This window comes from Haliaeetus albicilla, chromosome 2, assembly GCF_947461875.1.
Source record: "Haliaeetus albicilla chromosome 2, bHalAlb1.1, whole genome shotgun sequence".
Lineage (NCBI taxonomy): Eukaryota > Metazoa > Chordata > Aves > Accipitriformes > Accipitridae > Haliaeetus > Haliaeetus albicilla.
The window spans coordinates 48,377,813-48,400,816 of record NC_091484.1 but is presented as its reverse complement, the minus strand read 5'-3'; the positions used below and the strand labels follow the sequence as shown (position 1 = coordinate 48,400,816).

At 37.9% G+C, this 23,004-nt stretch overlaps 1 protein-coding gene across 2 annotated transcripts in view; it reads right to left on the bottom strand.

The window, feature by feature from the left end:
- Positions 1-23,004, bottom strand: part of AGMO (alkylglycerol monooxygenase) — a 200,484-nt gene that overhangs the window by 114,368 nt on the left and 63,112 nt on the right. For both annotated transcript variants that reach the window (XM_069774164.1, XM_069774171.1), the window contains exon 4: positions 3,536-3,639. In XM_069774164.1, coding sequence (XP_069630265.1) covers positions 3,536-3,639 — 104 coding nt within the window. The remainder of the gene's footprint in view (positions 1-3,535; positions 3,640-23,004) is intronic.

Here is a 23,004-nt window from a genome sequence, read left to right as displayed (position 1 = left end):
TTTATATAAATCCACAGGTAAATTTGAGATTGATAAAGGAGAATGCTTTCCTAACTGCCTCATGTTTCCTTGCAATGTAAGCTTTATTTTGCACGAAAGGATTTCAAAGATCATTTACAGGAGTAGAACCCATAGGGAGGAATGAAAACCTCTCCCATACAAAAGATTTGGTTTCTCGTATTTGTGGTTCCTCTGAAACAGCAAGATCAGTGTTGGGGGGAGGAGGGGGGAAATCATTAAATAGTTTTTCACTGGAAATGCCAATTCACCAAATCAAAACATTTCATGCGAATGTACCAGCTTTCACTAATTTGTAGAGGAAAAGCTTTCCTGGCTCCAAGATGGAATTTCTGGTTAACACTGCAGAAGAACGTTTATCACACTCACAGATCTTTTCCCACTTGTGGATTCGGCAACAGAGATTAAAAGCGTGCCACAATAACTGATAACCTGATGGGAAAGGCACTCAGCGAGGGGGTGGAGAGGGATTCATATCTGGGGCTGCTGCACTGCTGCACTTCACACTTAAGGCATTGCCCCTTTTGAAGGGTGTGCGTCTGCTGCACGCTCTCCAACGTGGCCATGCTCTACCTTTCTCCCTCCCATTTTCAGTAAAAGCTTACAAAAGCTTCCACTGCAGAAAGGCAAAACTTTGAGACTCCTGAGGTTTAGCAGGAGGGCTGAGTTTCCTGCGCTGAGCCCCTCCGCTTCCACGCTGGGTCTCTGGGGCCACCTGCCGATGCGGCCGGCTCTCACCCGCAGGCTGCGGAGGGGCCGGCACCTGGTTCATGGGGGCTACACTTCTGTGAGGATTCTGCGGGAGTTAAAGGTAAGGATGAAAAGACAGACAAACAAAAAAACCCTCCCACAAAACCCCATCCCGTACAGATCCCAGACCTGGCAGACTCCTCAGCAGATAACAAGTGAACTTGGTGACTCTCTGCTGAAAGGAACAGCATTATCTATTCCCTTTCCAGATTTATGTATAGACGTTTCCACTGCTTTTAAACTAACAAGACATAACTCAACCCTTTATCTAAACGCACAGTCTAAAGCTATCAAATTATTATGGATCTAATATTTGCAATTAAATCTTACCCTTGGAGGACAGTTGAGAACTGGTACTCAAAGAATTAAATCATAGCTTTTTCAAGGTGTGTATGCAACTCTCTCCTTTCATAATTGCACTCTAACTAAGTGTTTCACCAGAAGCACAAATTTATACAGCATTAGCTTGCTGTTTTTTTCTTAAAAATGAATGTCCATTTTTCCCACATCTTTTTCCCACAAAATTGCCTTCAAGACCATCTCTCAGTCTTAACAGTAGGTCTGCTTCTCTATGGCCCCTCCACTGGAGTAACAGAAACACTGTGTGTGCAAATGACATGAAGCAATACACATTTGGTTCCAAGTTCAGGAGTACATCTCACACCGCTGATTGTACTTCAGGCATGTTTTTCTCTTCTCTTTCATGTCACATCTTTTCAATCAGCTCGAGCACAACCCACACAGATTAATATGCTGATTTATTTATCTTAAAACGTTTAACTTAAAACGCATACAGAGCTGGCAGCAGAACAGTCCCACAATCCCACACCATCCACCACAACTTTCTCACAGCCTGCACAATACTGGATGTCAAACTGCATTCAACAGTACACATTCGGCAACATCAGATCACTCTCAGCGATTAACTAAAGGCTTCACTTTCAGCTTTGAGGCAGATGCATCCATGGGGTTCTGGACAAGTCTGGCAGTCCAAAAAAATACCAGTGCTGTAAGAATTAGCAAGAATTGTGTTCATGCACAATAAGGCTTTGGAGAAAGAAAACCGGCATGCCTCTCAAAAGTTCTGGGGGGAGGCAAACCAGTATCTATATTTACCAAATGTTTTGGCTAATAACAAATATTTGGTGAAAAAAAAAGCTGCACACAAAGGTACCATGGATTCCTAGGTTCGTTTCTCTTTGCTCAAAGCAAATGAATTTTAAATGTTCATATATAATTTGTCAAGTGGTACCAGTGTGGTCCTGAGGATGGTCTTCAGAATCTAAGGCAGCCAGACATCTTGGCTTTCCTGAATATTTTATGCTCTCTGAGGTATCATCCTCAAAATCACACAGGCAGGCAAAGTGCTCATGCACACACCCATATGTACACACAGGCTTTTTGTCTTTTTTGAATTATTGTTTTTGTTAAGCATTTGCACATATGGTCCCAATGGGTAAATATGCAAAGGTTAAATCTTTAACATGGCAGTATTTACGCAGGAAGCAGAGTTGTGACAGAGATGCATCCCTTCCGCTATTGTTCATTATGGTCATTTAAATTCAAGTCACTCCTACTAACATCAGATGATTATTTTCTACATTAAAAAAATAACTAGAATTTACATAGAAGACTTTAAGAAACAAATCTAAGAAACAGTTTCTGTTTCATGATTTCCAGAAGAACTATTCATTTTTCTGGAACCTAGAACTTTAAGTCATTTAATGTTATGGGCTTGAAAAAGTTATGAACAACAGGCTAAGTCCATGCTCAGTTACGTGAGCATAAATCTAGACTAACTTTACTGAAGTTAATGGATTTACACTGGTTTTGCATGTGTGAGCACACACTCTTGGCTTTGAGTCATTTGCTCACAGGCTAGCTATAGAGATTGCCAGAAGAGTGTGGGTTTCCTCCACCACCAGTATTACACCTCAGTGGAGAAGAGCATTCATATATTTTATATATATAAAAATACATTGAACATTGCTTTTCAACTCTAATTCTGAAAATTCAAACTCTGAAGTTATTATTCTTTTTTAAAAAACAAACTACAATCTGACTTCTTATAAAAATCGAGTCAAAAGAGAACATGAGAGCACAACTAAGGAACTATAAGCAGTTATCCTGGGCACAAAACAAAACGCTGAATAGTATGTTACATTTATGAATGTATTTGGAAATATACATTTTTAAATCTGTAAATGAGTACTCAATTTATATTGCATGTGTACGCAGCTCACCATTTAAAATAAATTATATCTGAAATAACACTAGGTAAAAGTAGTGGCATACTGCCCTAACTTCCTAGAGTACATGACATGAATGAGTGGAGACAAATAAATACATTTGCATGTCCAAAGCAATCTTTGGTAACGATTTCTCTCCCTGCTCCTTTCAGTTATACAGACATATTCTAGAGTAGTGATGATATACTCTGATCTTTTCCTGTACTTATGCATGAATAACCGAATGAAAAAAATTGTCCCATTTTACTCAAAAAGTTGTGAAAATATAAATGCAGGGTCATAATTAGCCTTCTTAAACTTAACTAGTGTATCTCTTTTCAAGTTCGCTGTAAAACCATTAATGAATGTATTTTTAAAGCTTATGATTCTCAGATTCATCAGTTTCAACTTCTGTGATTTCAGTGTCAATCATCTTAAAAAATTTATATGTTTTTCTTTTACGGTAAATAAACACTGTGTTTTCACTTTCACTAAATCTTGTTGATATTAATTTGTCTGTCAAATCTTGTGCAACTTACCCAGGAGGTGTATTTCTGCAATACAGATTGTCTCAAGGCTGTGAATAAGTTGTAATCTTCAGAACTATGATGTACTTGGTGCGCTGCCCACAGTATATTAACCTCTGCAAAACACATAATTTCTAATGAGGTATGTACTAGAGAACAAAGCAACATTTGTTTCCCAAGGCCTTTTTTCTTAAGCTAAAAGCAACTAATCCCCCAACTTACACTTTGCTATTTTACCATAGTATAGCAGGTAATAAAACCTAATGTTTAGAGCTGAGTTTGGGTAGGCTGGGTTAAATGTCAGTAAGTGGACACAAGTCAGTGTAACTTCCATGCTGAGGAAGGTGAGGCTGTGGCAGGAACTGAAATCATTGCTGGAAGAGCAGAAGGATGTGTGAGATGAGAGTTAAACAGCCAGAAAGCTTGAGCCAAGCCCTGATAACATGAGTCAGTAGGAGCTCTGTTATGGGGTTCAGAGGGACAAGGACTGAAGATGCTTCATGCCTGCATTTGTCCACCGAAGTTATATTCCAACCGTGTCTGCTGTTATGCTTACAGTTTTCTGGAACATGTATATCTTCAAGGCCACTTATAGCACAGACCACAAAACACAGCCATTGCCTGCCCACTAGTGACAAATGGAAGAACAAATGGCCACTTGCTGGGAACTCTGGACCCAGCTGAAGGAGAGCAGTGGCTCTATTGTGTTCAAAAAGAGTTGCTGGAGTAAGGGCAAAACGAGTGTCAGCCATGTCCCCTGAAGGCACGATACTTCTAATACACTGCAGTGAAGAAGAATACTTCAAAATCCTGATTGTATTTCAAGGCATTTTCTCATTAAGCACAGATCTGGGTGGCCCCTCTGCATGGTATATTGATATCTGGACAGTCTTAAGTGAGAGGTTAAGTCAGAAATGTTCAAGGCCATCAGATGTACAGCTATGAGGTTGACTTTAATTATAGCAAAACAAGAAAGTGGGAAGTTACTGCAGCCCAAATAATGCTTATTTAGTATAAACCTAAATTTAAGGTCACAGGTATTTCAGAGGATGAGGTATACACAAAGCCTCAGCTGATTAGACAAATTAAAAGTTAACTGGCTGTCTGCCAGCTGCACACTCCCATTGCCACTGACTTGTTTCACCAGAGCAATTAGACAAGTGCCTTTGGCGGATACTAGAACCCCATTCACAGAATGATCTTATAATGTGTATGTAAAGTCCTGAAATTATCTGGTGCCAAGCTTACATCAAATAGTTTAGGTCTGGTGATTAACATGTACTTGCAATGTAAAGTAATGCCAAAAAATCCTCTTAATGAATCTCAAGGTGTCTTCACTATTTCAGGGGACTAGATAGTCTTGAAACAGGAGGTAAGTCTTGTATGCTAGAAAATGAGAATTTTAAATCTAATGAATTTTGACAGTTTGGTAATTTACATGACAACAACACTTTTGAATGTGCTCTAAGTCCTTGAAAATCCTTACAATTGCTGAATTAAACCTGTAATTTCAACTATCGTAAAACACTTAACACTAAATCTGAGAATTCTTCCTTCTTTAAATGCATTTGTTCCTGAAGGAATAAGTGTTCACTACATCAAGAATTAGTGATCTCTCTCTCAAAAAAACCCCAACACCACCTTTAATACATCTCTGCCTAATGAGCTCACTAGGAGATTAATTATTCAGGTGAGCTTCAGTACTCAGTAATAATTTGTATTTGAAATGTTTCCCAAGACCTGGACAGAAGCTAAATGAGTGAACAAAGCATCTGAAAAGGTGGAGGTTAAAGACCTGTCTCCTTAGTTGTTTTAAAAGCATTTACTTCCTATCACAAACTGTGTGTAACACAAGCCTCCACTCAATGAGGTACAGCTGTGCAAACAGGGTACAGTAACTGGATCTTGCTTCTTTCCCTCAGTCATTTTTCAGCATTATGAAAAGTTCAAGGAAGGGAACCTATGATGATTTTTACAGTCTACTTTCATTGTAGTTAAGGTCAAATGGTTTTCAAAATGAATTACTAAAAAGGCATTTTATTAGCATTCATTTTTAAGTTAAACTGCCTCTTACACTAACAAGAATATGGAATAAGGTAACTGAATATTGGTAAAATGTTAATCTTTCAGACGTGCGAGTCAGCTTAAATGATCTATCATTCAAAAATATACCACAGGAATATTAGGGACATAAACAAACAATTCTGCCACAAGTAATATAACTGCTAAAGCTGGTTTTGACTTCTGTTACAGCTAAGTAAATTAAATCCTGCTCCTTAATCCTATTCTTGCTGACATCAATGACACAGACTATGTTAAAATCCTTGGCTAAGTAGGCAGGGTTGTTGATCAGAAATAATTTTTGTCTTCAAAATTTAACTGAAGAAACTGATCATCAATAACTTTTTATTTGAAGCTAAAGAATAACGTCATGAATAAGTGTGAAATAGTTCACCCCAAAACTCAGTCTGTAAGCACTAGTACATTAAAAATGTTACAATCATAAAGCCTAAAAGACAACTCACAAATGTAAGAAACAGACCAAGCATTCTTCAAGGAACACAGCTGACTGCTCACCAACTACCCATGACAGAAACCAAAATGTATGTGTCTATAGAAGAGTTGCGGTTTCACTTTTTCATTCATAATGATGATAACTTGACGCAAAATGAGAAAAGTTATTTGAATGAGAATGAAATTGTAAAAGACTCTCTCACATGCACTTTCTCATATGTATTATTACATAATGACCAAAAAAAGAGAGCAAGACCGAGACATGGCCAATTCCAACACAGAGTTTGTAAAAAAATCTGTGTAGAAAATGGGAAGTATTACCACATTTTGTAGATCTTTCCAGCCAAATTCTCCCATGAAGCCACAGGAAAAAAGTAGGTGATGGAGGTGAAGACACTCAGACAATGCTATAATGGAATTTTTTATGTTTCCTAAGTCAAATGTGATTGGTAAATACAATTAAAAAAAATACATAACTGCAATACACGTGCACAAAACCCCTATTTTTGATTCAGGAGAGCGAACATCATAGAATCATAGGATAATTCAGGGTGGAGAGAACCACAGGAGGTCTCTAGTCCAACCTCCTGCTCACAGTGGGACCAGCTTTACATTCCTGTGTACTACACCCAGTTGGGTCTTGGAAACCTTCTGCATCTTCTGCTATTATGAAGAATTATCTCTAACAGAAGACAAAGGTGGCATTTCCCTTTCATGTAGTTGTGAGGAAAGTTATACTACTATAATCTAGCACAGCAAGGGCCTCCTTTCCTGGTGTGGCTTTCCCCAGGTTCGTGTTAATAGGTGGAGACCTGATGAGCTATTCACATCTGGGGAAGAATAGAACAACTACATCTTGCTACTGGAGTTAATTATTGTTTAATACATTACTATTACCATTGTACAGAACCAATGAATATTTTCTTCCATCACCCAATATAAACTGTAAAAGAATCAGCATGTAATCCCAAAAGAGAATGAATGATGCCATGTAGATAGTTGAGGAAGGAAAGAAAATTGGTGCTACACAGGAGCTGCTGGATGATGGATGGATTATCATGTGGCCCTCAGTTTTCACTCTAGCTCTTTAAGTCTCCATGAAGTTCTCTCAAGAGTCAGACTTGCAGCTGCTAAAATCAGTGGGCTCCAAGCGGTTGATATATTTGTGTCCTAAAGCTAATTTTAAAGGAAAATTAAGATTTGTCTTTTTTAGCATTAGCTCAATACATGAATTTTATGGATAGAAGAAAGAAAATGAGAGGCTAAGGGAAGTGGCCTAGAGAAGAGGCGGCTGTGGGGGAACTTAATAGTAGCCTTGCAGCACCAATTAAGCATCGGTTACCAAGAAGTTGGAGCCAAGCTTTTTGCAGCAGTCCCACTTTATCTTCTTTTCTGGGTTTTCCAGAAGTAAGAAAGATTAACAATGTTATCCTTCTTTTCCACTTTTTCCCTCCCTCCTCCTCCTAATTAATGCATAAAATGTTTCACACACCGTCACAAACATATTGGTATGGCAACTAATGATTCTACTTAGCCTTAATTTTTTTCTATTCCAAATTTCTTTTTTGACACTAATCAAATCCCTTTCTATGAGACCCAAAGATAGATCCAACGCCTGGGCCATACTGCACTACTTCTGAAGCATTTCTTTTGTGGCAGTAGAAACTGGTCATCGTGCATGTAAGATTTCTCTTTAAGAATACATAATGCATAGAGTACAAAATGAGACTTTTTTATTAACTTCTGTAGCTTTCAGTGATTTCCACAGCCCAACTCATTTTATTAACATCAGGAGAAAATATGCATGCCAAAAAAACCTGTAGTCATTTCAAAGAGTGACGTCAATGAAAACAACCTTTTTACACAGTCCTCAAAATCAGTGAAATGGTAAAGATTTGATGAATCTTTAGTGAATAAAAAAGATTAGATAGACCTTTTAATTAAAGCTTTGCACACAGCTTTATAAGACCTGGATCTAAAGTAAAGTGGAAAAAAAATACAGATTATTTAGAAATACGTCCGTATGATGAGTCATGTTGTTTCCATTCTCTTTCAGTCAACGCTGACTGTAGCTAGAAGAACAGGTGAAAGTTTCCCCTCAGCATCTACTTAAATTTAAGCAAAACCTTCAGTTTGACTATGCTTGCCATCTCTTACAAGGTTAGATACCTTCCGTATTCAGTAAGGAACTGAACTACTATTTACCTAGCTAGAAGCTTAGAAGATAGCAAAATTACATTGACTGTGCCACAGGTTACCACATTACAATGACCTCCACAAAGCCAAGCATGTGGCAAGAAACCCCTCGCCCACGGCACGGTCCCTGCTGACCCCAGCGCAGAAACTGCTGCTTCCTACAGCAGCTGTAACCTGCAGCGCTTCAGAGGCAGGTACACTGTGCTGCATTCGCCTACAAGCAATAGTAAAAGGATCACCTCATGGGTCTACTTCTCTCCAGTCAGGATTAGTAGAAACCCCAGGGCAACCGAGGAAAGAAAAATGGCCTGGAAGGTAAATCTTCCAGTCATCCCTTCCCTTTTCTATGCATTTCAACCCTTCCTACAAAGATAAAACAGAGAAGAATACATAGTAGTTAAATAATTTCTCCACTAAACTATTAGCTTTTCTTATTCACAAAACAGCTATTTGATTACTTACTACCTTCCTGCCTTGTTCTAATTGATCTGTTCTATTGATGCTTCTGAAATGTTCAAATAAATCTCTTCTCATGCAGGGCTTTTTCAAAGATTCTCATTCCCTGCTGGATTCTACACTTGCATTGGATGAACAACCACTGAGACAGAGCACCACTTAAGTTTTGTTACTGGGAGGGACAATTACTGGATTGTTTTATTAAAAGTTGGCTAAAAAGCTGTATTTTGGGACCCAAAGTGGATGCCTTTATTAAAATTGGGAAGTCACTCTAGAATCCATTCCACCTCACATGAAAATAGAAATATCCCTACACAGATTAGTTAGTTACCTCCACTACAGAAGTAGATATGATCCATACATGACTCTCCTGTTTAGTCTGTTGTGGTGTAGACCCTATTTGTTACTCTTCTGATCCAACTCTGCTTTATGGTTTTTGTTTTGGCATTGTTCAATAAGAGTTGCAAGATAGGTTATTTGCCAAAAGCCTCTGCCTCCTTCTTATTTGAAATATAATTCTTATAGGAACAAATTCTTTCCTCAGTTACTTTAGTGTAAGCGTAGAGCTGTGTGGGTTTAATGAGAACAGGATTAAATCCAAGGAATTTATCTGGAAGACTGTATTACGTACCACACACAAAGAAGTATGTATACAGGGAAATGTGTCTTATTAAAAAAAAAAAGTGTACATTTTTCTTACACTGTGGCCTTGGCTACAGTAAGCGTTAGCAGTTTGTATTCTCAGGATGATCACATATGTAAATCAAAAGGCTAGCTGTATGGAGATCTGAGTTGAAGTGGTAAATTAGACTTGATTCACTATAGAGCTTCAAACAATTTTCTTAACTTTCTTCTTCTGCAGATTTTTATTGAGAAGCACCTATCTATGCAGGTACCTGACATAGACCAGTTCTCAGCATTTAGAAAGTAAAGAGTTACACTAGTGTTTAGAATAATAGGAAAAACACACTATGTTAGCCTTTTCTCCCAGTGTTTGTGTGTCAGGAGGAGAACTGGAACAACTCAGAAGCACCTCTTCAGCCTCAGCACTATCTAGTCCTCTTTGGTCATTTTGCAGTGAAATACATTGCGGTACCCGGACAATTCCAGGATAGGCAATCATACAGCGTGTCACGCAGCCAGTGTCAAACAGAAAATAATGCTACCATGAGACACTCTGTAACCTGCGCAGTTGCAATCCAGCAGCTGAATTAGGAAATTTCACTAGGCGTCCAGTATCTGATCATTCTGTGATGCAAGATGTGCTTTTTCTGTGCTTTGTTCAGTATTATCTCTGTTTTTCAGCCCTCTTCTTAAGTTACTTTATGCGGTCAGCAAACTATTTAGTGAGTGGGCTAACTTATAATCAAGTAATACATGGTATATGCTCCCATGGCTTACAAGCCAAAAATTGGAGCAACCTTCTACAAAACCTGTCTCCAGAATCAGTGCACAAGCCAAAACCTCCTGCTTGATCTGCTGCCATACCAGTTGAAAACACAAAACTGCTCCCACACGAAAAATCCACAATAAGATCTGCAAAACTTAAGATGCAGAATGGTCTGGCGAAACGTGGGAAGAATCAAAACAAGCCAAAGTATTACATATGCTACCCAGAATAAACAATGGGCCAGATCATATCCCCTCTTAGCAAGAATCTGGGGGACTGTGAATTATACTCAGATACACTTCTGAATCCGTAAAATATTTAAGATATCAAGTGGTTAGAAAAGCAGAGCTTTGCCAGGTCAAAAATAATGGTCCTCTCAACCCATACGTGCCCTGCATTATTTCCTGGCATCCTCATAAGCGTAGGACATCAATGGAAAGGCTAGAAAAAAACCACAGTGTTCCCAAAGACTCAGTCTCTTTTAGTAGGAGTAGTTCCCTCAGAAGCTAAGCTGCATGGATCAAACTTCATGCAACATAGTTATATCCATGTAAACAACAGTAAGAGTCTCTGCTAATTACATTAGGACAGTCCCAACCTGTGAGCTTTTCATATAGTTGGCGGGAATCAAACTGCCTCTTTCCACACATGCCATGGAAAACCACAAAGGAATAAAGGTTATTAGGTAAGGATTCAGAAATTAATTCACAGTGACTCAATCTCTGACTTCACTCATAGTTTTAATAGAAAATGAATGTGCATTCTTTTGTGGGGAAAAGATATTGCAAAGATAAATGATCCAAAGCAATTTTAGCATGCAAATGTTGGATTTGGACACTTCCACAAAGACAAATAGGAAAAATTCAAAAGATGAAGAAACACACAGAAGGAATGAAGTTTTAGTAATGTGTATAAATGTTACCTCTGAAAATAGTGCAATATTTGACAAGTCTTTCAGTACACAGCAGGTCTCTCACACAAATTCTGCTATACCAACTTGCCAGACCAACTTGTTTCACACACCTTCCTGAAGCCAATTGTTCAAGTTCTCTAGCTGCTTGGAGCAGCTCTGCAGCTGGTTAAAGTTTTGTTCGCCTGAGCTCTGGATGATCGGTGTAGCAAAGATCTGAGTCTCTGGATCATGAGAAACCATGACAGTGGCAGCTGTTACACTGACACTTCTCTCTTTCATGGGTGTACAAAGCTTGATTCAGGTACCCTGTTTTCCAGTTCTGGCTTTCGTAACAGATTCTTTAGGTGTAAGACTCTGAAAACAGCTCTGATTTGTACCAAAAAATAAATTGGTGCCATGGCACTTTCAAGGATCACTAAATCATAGCATACAATCCTGTCTGGGAACCCCGTCCCAAGCCCTGTCAAGCATTTCCCACCAATATTGGGCTCAAGTTTTTCAACGATCCCTTCTTCAGTGAGGGTTCCTACTGGTTATAGCAGTTTATCCACCTTACACCCTTACAGCCTCTTGATTGAGTGACACAATACATGTTAACTTCTGCAACTCATTGATGTAGCAATTTTTTACAGCACTTAGCTCTTTCTGCACCTTTTTTACTACAAAGAGGAGCATATGGCTCATTAATTGCACAACTATAAATCATCCTGTTGGTGAAATTAGATTTATATATTAAAATAAAAACCTGCAACAAATTTCTGTGTAAAGAAGATCCTCAGCAACTGGTGCAAAGTGACTTCTACAGATCTGTGCCACTTTATACAAGCTGTAGACTTGACTCAAGCTTCTCCAAATATGGCCGATTATAGCACTGGCAATCTTTAGTTCTGAGCCATTGCCAACCTGTATAATATAACTTGGTGTTACTGAATACTGATGTCAAACTGTGGTATAAATGTGTGAAACACATTAACTGTGACCAAATTAGCACTCTACTCCTTAGCTTGATGATAAAGAGAACTGAGACTAAATTAAATAAATTCTTTAAAAAGAAAAGTTACTTCAGAGAACCTACATTATTTTTTACTTCAATTCCTATTTTTTTTTCCTTCCTTATAAGCGTCTCAGCCACTGAAATGTCAGCTTATGCAATTTGAGAACATATTCATCTTGGAGGATCTGGAATGAAATAGAAAAAAAAAAAGAGAAGATAATTCTCCTTTTGTTTTTTTGGTGGGGGAGTGGGGGTGAGAGTTCTTATGCTCCTGTATTCTGGGCTGTCTCTACAAAAGATTGATGTCTAGTGTCACCGTTAGGAAGTGCAAACTGTTCAGCTTCATTGCAATCTATGTCCTCATCCTCTTGCTCTGCAGGATACCACATATTTTGGCAGGCAATATTCAGATGGGAAGCACTTTAATGGCAAGAATGGATGCCAGTGAAACCTTTTCCCACAATGTTCAAAACTCTGAATGTGCATACGTTAAAGCAACATAAAGCTGCAGGATATTAAGAAGAAAACAATAACCGATACTAACTCAGCCACATTAATCTTACTTTTTGCCCCTCAGAACAATACATTCAAAGAATGCTAGGGAAATACACACAAACGAAAAAAAAACCAACAAAAAAAGATGAACTGGAATGAATTAAAGTCCTCCAACTCAAAGGCATAAACATACTTTTTCAAAGGAAATATCCATGGCCCCTTCACGTAACTTTTACCTTTTAGGTTGATTTCTTGCATTCATTTCTTTGGTTCTTCATTTTTCCAAGCCAGATAAAGTAAGAATTAACACTGATAAGTCAATGGAGTTATTCTAGTATAAAAGAAAAATTAGCTCTACATAGTTTTCTCTTGCAGACTGTTTTAGGTGATTTATTAAGCCAAGTTCCTGAATGATAGATGTGTGGAAATATAGACTAGATTTGCAAAGGATTCTACTGAAATTTACTGAGATATCAGGGAAGCTGGGGGACATCAAGACACACCACCACCCTTAAATAAACTTTAAAATATTCTAGAAGAAAACATTTACATCCAACTTTTGTCCCACTCCTTTGTAGAATTGCAAACCATAGAAAAACCCAGACAGGCACTTTAGGAAATGCACATGAGTTTTGTACTTTCTGTGGACCTGATCCTTACTGAATTCAGTTGAAAAATATCCATTAACTTTAACAGATTTTGAAACAAGTTCATTATATATTATACAATTCAAAACAAAGGACAGTTGACACTTTGAGGTCAAGTTCAGGTATTTAGTGAGATTGGCCACCCATATTTATTTATGCATTTGTTTAACAAGTGTCAAATTATTTCTCTGAGAGATTAAAAGAGCCAATACAGTAACAGATACAACGTGCTTATTTAACAGTGATAGATCCATTGTATTTTATAGTCATACTGCTTATTTATAGCGTATGTGATGCACAAAAAAAGAAACCTGCACTTCCACAGATTACATTTGGACCAGTGTTGTAAGTACTTATGTTATACTCCCACTCCTAAAAGCATATAGCTAACCATAGATCCTTTGTGTCCATTGAGTAAATGCCTATCGCTGCATCTGTCATACAACAGATTGTCTCTGGACACTATTAAGCGTGCTGAAACTTTAATAGCCTTTTCCATTTATCACTCTAACAAGGAGGACATGGAAGCCATGTAGACAGATTAGATAAAGAGACCAGAACACAAGCAACTGTCAAAGCATGCAGCCTCAATTTAAAGGTGAAAAAGAAAGGGGGCATATAAGCTTGCCTCCGTACCCCACCAAGCTGGGATCCATCTGGTAAAGCCCACCCCTAAGCGTGTCATCTAGGACTATCTAGAAGATGCCTCTAGCATCAAAACGCTATCTTTAAGGTTCTCTCTCCCACCACTCCCTGCTCTGTCCCTTCAGCAGGGCACAAAGACACGTGCCTAAATTGGGTCTACACAATTAGGTCTTTACGTTGGAGCCATCCATGGGCATACAGGTACCAGCAGTACGATCAAACACATTTAGCATGAAACAGCCTTTAAGAAAGTCTTTTACTTGAGTGTCTATTGCTACTGATGCTATCTGTTGAACTTTGACCACCAGTGAGAGCAATTACATTACAGCCCATCTCCTCTTTTCCTAAAATATTAATAAATTATTACTAGCTGAAGACTGGTGAAGCCACAGGCAGTGGATTTTCAGGTATGGAATTCATATCAATGTTTGCCATAAGTTTTGGTAGTGATATTTGTGGGGACGAAGCTACTCCAGCACTGCCAGCAAACACTGAAACAGATGACAGGTCTGGGAGCGTAAAATGAGGGTTGGCAACAGCAGCAGCTAACAGATGAAGCTGGAGGTGCGGGGGAGCAGGAATACCAACAGGCTTCTATGATGCTAATTCAGACTGATTTGTCAAAGTACAGCTATAGCACTTGACCTGTAAAGGCACTCCTCCTACATGCTCACTGGTTTTTGCAGCCACATGTCTCCTGACTGATGTTGCATTTTCTGACTTTAAAGGCCTACAGCTAGTGGCTGGATAATTAGTAGCAGAGCTAACAGAACAGAAAGGATTTCAGAGACAGAAAATACCAAGTACGGAAAAGAGTTATTTTTAACTGATTAATTATGACATTTTAATATATCCCACTGTAAATTACTTAATTTTTATCCTTTATCTGTTTGCTCTAAGCTATAAAATGAGCTAAGATTGAAAGCTCAATGCAGGATGCATCTGTTGTACTTTGTACTTTCCAAACACACAAAAATAAGCATTAAAGCTATGAAGTGCAAGATACTGGACTGCAGACTTACCTCAACCACTAAAACTGTATATAGGAAACAGATCTGCCTAAGAAAAATAGGCTCCTCTATTTTATAAAGTGTCATTATTATCTGGCAATGGTAGGGTATTTTATTTTCAATATAAAAATAGAATTTTTCTACTGCTTTGAGATCTCTGGTTAAAATTCATTGCTAGACAAAAGAACTGACCCAAAATGAGAGTGTGCTGTTGGCCTCTTTATGCATATTGTGCCAAACGTAACTCTAGTTACCAAAAAAGTCCTGTTACTCCACAGCCAATCTCCTCCCACAGTTAGCAGGGGAGGCGAGGGAAACAGAGAATCTCTCTCTTTATCTGCAAAGTGTTGATTTTTTTATGGAAAACATACTTGTAAGTACAAAGTTTTACAGTGTGTTAAGGCAAATCGAACAGTAAGCATTTATGTATAATTTCATAGGGTATTTTATATGCGTGCCAGTACCCATTATCTCTATACCCAGTATGGGAGCTCTCAAAGCTTGTAAGTTAAATGACTACCCTGTATTCAACCCAGCGCTACTTTACATTATTTGGTAGACGGCCCCAGCAATGGATGAAGTCTTTTTTTCAGCTGCTTAGCCAGGAGACACTCAGCAGCAGCTGAAAAATAGCCAGAGAGAGGCACAGCACAACAGTGCCAGTCCAGGCTAAGAACATCCTTTGCTAAAACCCCAGAGGAATTGCTAGGAGCTTACACTAGGGAATCAAGACCCAGATAATCGAAGTAGTATAATTTACAGCACCTGGTGCCAGTATCACAAAATCTAGGACAGTGGCTATAGCACATTTCACCTCCAGGGAGGAGGAAGAAAGGGGGAAAAAAAAAAAAAATTAAAATTTTTATGGACACAAGTGACCCTAATTTAGATTTCATTGCTGAAACACATCAGGACAGTAAATTCACATGTGTTTATAAAGAACTTGAAGGATATGAAAGTTGACATTATTTTGCAGAAACAGATCAAACAATTTTTTAAGTGATTGTTTAATCACTTTGATCCCATTTAAATTACATTCCCAATTATTTAACCACTGCTATAAAGAAGCAGTATGTCTGATAAAGTAAATGGAAATTGAGAGACATGGGCAGAACAGTAAATTTCTCTGGTTATTAGTTTATAGAATGAAAGTGCTACTTCACAGGGCTGTCATCTACTTCCCTCTGCTACTAGCAAAAAGAACTGTAGTTTAAGAGTGCTACTCTTCTTATTCCCCCCTCAAAAATACAAGAAAGGTAGTACTGCCTTGATAAAAATGGGAGAAAAGAATAACAAATGTCTTAGCAGGATGTCAGTACAGATTATAAACAGTACAGGTGTCTGTTGTTAAATCTAAAAGCAAAATAAACATCTGCATTTTGTAGTTGAAAATATCATACCACCACACAGATGTTCACCTAATTCTATCACACCACTCTTCTAATCATCCACATATTTTCTCTGAAACTAGATTACAAACCCTTAGATCAGGAGCATTTCTTTCCATGCATTTGTTGAGCATCCAGAACCTACCAGCTCCAATCTCTTCTGAGACTTTGGGATCTCCTGTGCCATAAGACCACATAAGGTCTGAATAATCAAAGTTATAAGGAAAGATTTATAAATGTGTACAAGAGACAGATACATTTGTTTCTGGAATAGGATAGGACTGATGAAGTAGAACTCAGTGGAAAAGCAGGTGGTTGAGATTATAATCAACCAATCAAACAAACTCAGGCAAGCTGGACCAGATGGTCTTTTTTCTGTTACTAATATTACTTATGTTCCTATTCAGCTGTAAGAAGTTACAAATAGTTTACCTGTTCAGATTTTTCTGACTCAAATTACATAAGATCAATGCTCTCACTTCACCATCACATTAAAAGTTATCATGACACTGTCTGTAGTTGTATTTAATAATTTACAATGCTGCATACCCAGAGGAGAAACTGGTAGGTGTAACAGAAGTTTTGCCTTTTACAACACAAATTATGTAGCAAACCATATAAAAAGGGGAAGAAAAAAAAAACCCAAGCAAAAACTTTATCTAGAGGATTAAGTGCTACTAGATAAAAACAAAATCTAAAGTTAAACCATATTTCCTGTATGAAAAGATGACATTTGGAAGGAAAACTAATGGGCATGACTAACCTGTAGTCACACGGATTGCATGACACATTAATCTACAACTGCGCCGACCATGTCTAAATCTCTCCTTCATCTAACATGGGTCACAGTTCAGAGGCTATAAATTTAAATTCAGGAAGGTGTTTCACAGGTGCAAGAAAAAAATTAACATCTCTAAGCTCCCAATTTGCATTAATTTATTTCAAAACTATACAAGCAATTTTCATTTATAAGATAAAGCTTATTTTATAATTCAAACTAATGTGAGAATGGCTTTTGCTTGACAGCAGACCTAAATTACTGTTAGCAAAGCAAACTTATTACCAGTTGTGGGGTATACTCATGCTGTAAAGATTCTAATAATCCAGTGAATAAGTTAACAAACAGTACAGGAGTGCAAGCTTTACAGTATTACAACTGGACTTAAGAGCAATCCACTCAACACCTATCTTTACTTTCCAAAATAGCGCTCTCCAATGTAATTTGATATCATACACTGTAATATTTAAGACAGAATAAACTGTGCCTATCATACACTTTATAAAAGTTTAGAAATTATTCTGCATTTATGTCTATTTACATTTTAAATGTCATCTTGGTCGATTAGAGTCTGAGTTTTGATTCAGCTCTTCAAGCATTCCAGGTGCAGGAGCATGAGGCCACGTGAACTGCTAAATTCCAGTTCACATCTATCAGGAGCCTTAGGGCAAACTACAAAAATGTATAAACTAGCTATACCTATTCTTCATATATGTTTATTAAAGCAGGCATAGAACATGGTACTTCCTTCAGCTACTAATATTCACAGTTACGGATTGCTGCTTCATTTCCTCATAATTATTCCAGAGGAATGCTAGAGGAAGAGTTTGAAAGTAAAACTATACTACAGCTCCCAGTATAGATCACATTTCAGGAATAGCTTTAACAACATACTTCACACATTTTCTTGATCCTGATTCTGCAGACATGCAAGCATTTTCATTGATACATGGCATGGGTTTTTGGCTGGTTTGTTTACGATTTATAGTGACAGCACATTTTCTTTAAACATACTGGGCTGGCCTGGCGATGGAATAACAGGTGGAGTGAGTATAGCCAAAGCTGATGGAAAGAAGACTTTCCAAGGAGTACAGAATAAACCTTGCATGGGGATTATTCAAATCAGTATATCACTATAAACTTCTTGGAGTTGCACCCCTCCCTGAAATGACACAGTGGGCAGGAAATACATGGGTTTTCGCATCTTTTTCCAGCTTGACACATTTCAAAGTTTGGGGGTATCTGTATTCAGACAGTTTTCTTGTTCTAGTTTATGCACATATCCACTGTTGTGGTAAGGCAGAGCTTTAGATATTGGAAGCCTTCACTATATTCCAGCTTTCTCGCATTTCAAGGAAAGTCAGATGAGCAGTTGTATCTCAAAGGTCTCATTAATTTGGGACCTGCTACATATGGAGATGTGATTATTTGTCTGGTCAAATGTTCTATTCAATCAGATTCACAGAGATTTAAAAATGCTTCTTTTATTTTGCACCATGTACAGTCTTGATAGCCTTTGTGTAAGTAACTGAACAACTGAAACAACTTAGCATTTATCCATGTATTACATCAATTAATGCCATCCTCATTAATTCAGCACAATAAAACAAGCATTTATGCAAGAAATTGAGCTGAAAGAGCTTATTATGCAGCAAAACATACTGAGAGGTAGTTTTGGGGAGCATCTCTTGAAGTCCACAGCCATAATCCTTGTGTGATCATCTGACTAAATATTATGTTAGTGTACTGTACATACAGATGTTCATTTATGCAGATTTGATTCTGCCTTTGCATATTTTAATGAAGAAATTTATTCTGGACTACTTACTGTCCCCTTGTTTTAATGCAGCAGAGAAGAGCAGAATGCTCATACATAATCAGTCTGAATATCAGAAGAACACTTAAAAAGTTACAAGAATCAAGGGCAGAACCAATATACTCTATGCCAGCCACCACAGTCTTTTCTGTGACCCTTCTAGCATATTTTCAAGGGTATCAATATTCTACTTGACTCTTAGACCAACAGATGAACATGCACAAAATGGGAAGTACATAGTAAGCACATTTCTCAGAGAATTCTCAAAACCACTACATAAATAGCATGATCACAACTTTCTGTTCACATTTAATTCAACTCTCTTCTCTTCCAGTAGAGAAATCAAGTGAACAGATCAAATCAGACTCAGACCTCATGGTTTCATGACCATAACCAGGGACAAAGATCTGTTTGAAGAAACTCTGTGAGTGGATTTTCTGTGAGTGTTGGCATATTTTAAATGTTTAAAGATTTTTTTGCAGTCTCCTTTTATCAAGATTGCTTAAAAGCTTTAACTTCAATCCAGTTTAAGGATTAAAACACATGATTCTTTCCATAATTATGTTTATTATTAAAAAAATAAAAACCTCGGAAAGGTGATCTGATTTCATTATTATACTGAGTTTTTCTGCATTTTCCCTTATATTACTTAAGTAGTTTTGAGATAGTTTAAGTATTTTTATCATAATCTGTTCTATCAAGTTAGAGTAGACAAAAATGGCATAGAAATCGAGCTCAGGAAAAACATCTCACTCACAAGTAGTTTTTCAGATAGGGCTTAATCCTGCAAGGTGCTGAGGCCTCAGCAGTGTGCATGTACAGTAGGCTGTGTCAGTCTTCTCCTGAGCTGCAGTGCTAGACTAGAGCAACAGGAGATAATAAGGCCTGTGAAACAATGGGACTCTCTAGAGACCATAAATAAAGTTTCTTGAACTTAAACTCTAGAATAATTTCATACCTTTGGTGTCCTATGGATGTTAGGAGCTTACATATAAATTGCCAACCTCATTACCCAAGGAGTATACAGTTTATGAGCTCATGCACCGTAAAATCTACAGGTGGGATGGTTTTCTTGCAGCTTAAAAAGTGAACCACAAATGATAAACATTTGTATTAAATTCTCAGATAAATCAAGAAGATCAGCAACCATAAAGATCCAGAAGATTGTTCCTAGTCATTTCAGAAGCGTACTACATTAATTTTTTATTTCTGCATAGAAAAATTTTGCTGATGGCACACTACTAAAAAAAACAGTTGTCTTCATAACATTTTTGTTGTATGTCAAAATATTGGAGGAAGCCTGGACAAGAAAAATTAACCTACTGATTAATTTCTGGTCTTACTAGGTAAGATCAATGAGATAATTATTGAGAAATATAGCTGCTCTGCCCTGAAATTTCCTGCTTCCCCCCCAATCATTTTTCCCAAATCTGTACAAATTCTCTTGGTGTGATGCCTAATGTTTTGATCTCTGGGTGTCAATCAGATCTTTAGAATGGCCAAGCTACAGCTCCAAGGCCTGTGCGAGCAACTCACCAGCCCCAACTCATACACTGCTGCTGATTTTCCCAAATATGGCTTTGCCCTACCTCAACAAATATTCATGGGAAACTCTGGCTTAGAAATAGGCCAGTTGCTATGAATCCAAATGATGCTTATGGCAGTCAGAGCATGGTTAAAAAACATCACCTTACATTCGTGGCCATCCTCTACTGACTAGTAAAGCTCTTGACAAAGAACAATAACGCTCCTCTGCCCCTCAGCTCTTCATTCTATCACTTTGCATGTTGAGACGGATTTGATGCTTCTTCGGCCCAGAAGATAAGTACAAAATCACTTAAAATATGGAAGAGAGGCAGGCTATGGACAACGCACAAAGAGATTAAGTGTGATTTTGAGCTCTTAACAGGATGGCTCCTTTGAAGTTAAAGTTATATAAATGTAAGATCAAGAAGCTGAGCAACATGCACATAAGATTTTGAGTCCATAAACATACCATACTCTGTGTACTTCTGTGTAAGTATGTTGCTATGTATTATCTAATGACATCCCCTCTGCAATACAGTCACCCATTAGTATACAGGTAGAGGTGACTGACTAAGAACTCACAGCCTAATTTACTAGGCCAGTTTTCAGCACAACTGAGCTTTAAAACTTCAAACGTGCATGTAGGGATTTGCCTGTGGCCACTATTTTGGATTAATGAATGAGCCCCAGAACACACTGCACATCTGATGAGATCTCCAGCTGCAACCCAGAATTACAATTTATCACAGACAAGATCTGCTGGGTTCTATTAGGAATGGTTTCAGAAGTAGGGGAGTGAAGATGTCATAGGTCACAGCCAAGGGACGGCTGAGAAAGCCTGTAGTGATTAAGGCAGCCTTACACAACTGTCATGAAAAATTTTCAGCTCAAAATACAACATCTGTGCAACCAACTCTACCATAGCAATCGTGAGGACAATGACCAACAAACAAGGAAAATGATACTGTATTCTCTCATTAGAAGCACTTCCCACAAACAAGCAGAATTTTACACGGCTTGACTGAGTGAAATGTTGAGGTCATAAGGGAAAAGTTGCACAGGGCGAGCAGAAAGGAATAGGTCAAATCCTTTATAAATAAGCATCATCAGCTACGTATTTGCTATGTGTGGCCTCAGTACTGCTGAGGGAGCCATGAAGGAAAGCCTCCAAGAAAAGAGGCTAGGGGATGTAACTTAAGAACAAAGAAGCCATTAATACTAAAAATCCAAGGAGACTTTAACAGTTATAATATTAAGAACTTAATAAAGTATGCACTTTAACTATTTACTTACTAAGTCCAAAATGTCTTAATTTCTTTATAGCTGCAGAAAAGTAATCAACGACTTGGTTAAGCAGTTAATGGCGAGAATCAATGCAATGTTAGGGACAAAGGATATTTTTTTATGAAAAGTACTGCTAACAAATTTTAAAATAGATCATGATAAATTTAAATATGTCAATATTTAAAAAATAATTATTATTTTTAAATAATCCATGGGAATTTAAGTTAAAAATAGGAAGTATAACAGGATCAACTGTCAATAGCACTAATAAGCTGATTAACAACATATATATTAACAACCTATACTGGTGTCCAGACGATCAACCATGTTTGTCCGTGGACAGCAGGATTAAGTAAAAAGTAAATTATCTTGCTAACGTGAATGGATAGCATTCTGCAGGATTGTGCGGACTTATACTAAGTACTAAAGCATACATAAGAACCTCAGATTTTTAATATTATATTTATACAGATTAAATGATAATTTATTACTTAAAGTATTAATGCTTCTTCAGTAAAAATGAAATTTATCATAGATACATTGTGATGCAGTTAGTAATTTTTAATTGAAAACTTGTTCTCTGTTCATTTCATACAGAAGACAATATAATACAATGGATATCGAAGTTAAAGTAAAAAATCTTTCATTTATTTCCTACAAGACTGTTGAAAGTTAATACGTATACAGTTTTAGCTAGATGAGATGATTCAGAGATGGTAATAAAGGTAACTATAATATTACCTTTAGTTTAAGATTTCCTATATCTCTGGATCTTACACCTATCGAAAATTAGAAATATGCCTTTCCTTGGCAGTAGAGTGGATTACTAAACGGAATCAGCTCAAGGAAAGAGCTGATGCACACCTGAGCAACAAAGCAGTCCGGGTGAGATGGCAGCTGGACTTAAAGGAGAAGAAAATGCCAGGGGAGGGCGTGAGTGGAGGAGAATGATGGTGTGGCAGAGTGCTATGTTTCCGGATTTGTATAATCCCCCCGTGGCCTGCACAGTGGGGGAAGCGATGGGCAGCCATGTGCAGGGTGACAGGGAGTGTGGGATCAGGGCTACTCCCTTCAGAGACAGCTCACAGCGAGCGGGGCTTGAAGTGATTAGAAAAAAATGAAGCAAGAACAAAGAGGTAGTTCTTCTCCTTTAGAAACTGAACGTAATCACCTGACTTCACACCATGGAAGCATTGATGGCACTGAAAGGCAAACGTGTACCTAAGCCATAGCAGCATCAAAGTTTGAAGAGGTAAGGCAGACGAAGTACAAAATGATGCTTCCCACCCATATATGCAAACAAACTTCATTGGTTAGCCTCATGAATCTAAATGTTTTTCAGCAGAGGTCTCACGTCCATGGTACAGGAGTACATCGGCTGTGTCCTGACCCGAGGCACCGCATTGCACTGATGGCGGGATCTGCCAG